Consider the following 1,416-nt stretch of genomic DNA (forward strand, 5'->3'; position numbering starts at 1 on the left):
TTCACTAAAGAGACCAAACACCATTTATTCAGGCAAAAACAAGAAACAATACATGTTAAGCTGATAAAGGCTATATGAGATACGTAATAAAAGGCACTGCATCACAAGACAAGATGCTAGTTTCATGCTTATAACATCAGACCGTGATATATAGAAAAAGCAGAATTGCTTTCTAATTAATGAAGCACCAGCAATTATTTCAACATTTAAACTATTCTAAGCAGTGGGATAAGAAGCCTGGCTGGCGATGCCACAAAGGCCTTCTGGAGCACCAGTGTCTCTCTGAAGGCGCATGTACCCATCCTCACCCCAGCTAGTTCCCCAGGAATTCTTAACCAACCAATACTTGGTTCCATCCTCACTTGTACCGTATCCAACTAGTGTCACGGCATGGTCCAAGTTATTCCCACAATCGCCGGAGAAAACGCCGCTTTGATAGTTTTTGAAGTCCATGCCGCTGCCTTCAATGCCAACTGATACGGGTTGTTTAGACACGGCCTGCAGAAGAGCATCCTCGTTATTCTGAGGGACATCTTCATAACTTGTGATCCGGACAGCTCCTTGGTCGTTATTGCAAGTGCCATCAGCTCCTTGATATGGGTACTCGGATTCAGTGGCGAGGCCATTGCTAGCAATGAAATTAAATGCTTCATCCATGCGACCTCCACTGCAGCCATGATTACTACTGGTATCACAGTCAACAAGCTGTTGCTCAGACAGCGAGGTTAGCTGACCGGCTTTGAGTTTATGAATTCCTTCTACGGCTGCAACAGCTGAAAATGCCCAACAACATCCTGCATTTTCATTATCCAAAGGGGTTTTTCATCCTAATTAGCCCAACTTCATATAGACATTTTGGCATGGAAAGCATATACTAATGGTGGTCAAATATTGGACTTACCACAAGCTGCCTGGTCCTTGACTCCAGTGACAGCACCTTTCTGTCTCCAGTCCGTGGAAGGCGGAGCGTCACTGACATCTGCATACCTGAATGAAGTTCCTTGAGATACGTCTTTCCTTGGTTTGTAGTTGTACCCAGTGCTGGCTGATAGGAACTCTTCGTTTGTCAGGTCAGCAAATCGGTTAATGCCCAACACGTAAGACTTGTTCCCAGCCTTGTTGAAGGCCTCAATGTACTCCACAGTTTCCTTGAAAATCTTGAATCGCTTTGCCTTCTCTGCCTCATCCTTGTAAACCCGTCCGTGTTCAACCATCCACTGCTCGTGCTTTTCAGTCAATGAGGCTTCATCCAAGCTGCGGGCCGTAGCTTGAGAAGCCAACATCGCCAGCAGTAAGAATGCGGCAGTAACCAGCATAGAATTGAATGTCCAAGCCATTGTTTGATTAAGAGCTCAAAGAAACAAGTGAATGGAAGAATCTGAGAGTATAAAGCCAATAAATTATGGTGCAAAAGAT

General features: G+C 44.8%; 1 protein-coding gene across 1 annotated transcript; it reads right to left on the reverse strand.

Annotated features, from left to right (window-relative positions):
- On the reverse strand, window positions 1-1,416 carry LOC140008513 (senescence-specific cysteine protease SAG39-like). Its single transcript, XM_072053143.1, has 2 exons — window positions 902-1,416; window positions 1-794 (listed from the first exon to the last, which is right to left on the reverse strand). Exons 1-2 carry the CDS (start codon window positions 1,335-1,337, stop codon window positions 217-219), a joined length of 1,014 nt encoding a protein of 337 aa, XP_071909244.1. The 5' UTR covers window positions 1,338-1,416; the 3' UTR covers window positions 1-216.

The sequence above is a fragment of the Coffea arabica genome, chromosome 6c, assembly GCF_036785885.1.
Source record: "Coffea arabica cultivar ET-39 chromosome 6c, Coffea Arabica ET-39 HiFi, whole genome shotgun sequence".
Lineage (NCBI taxonomy): Eukaryota > Viridiplantae > Streptophyta > Magnoliopsida > Gentianales > Rubiaceae > Coffea > Coffea arabica.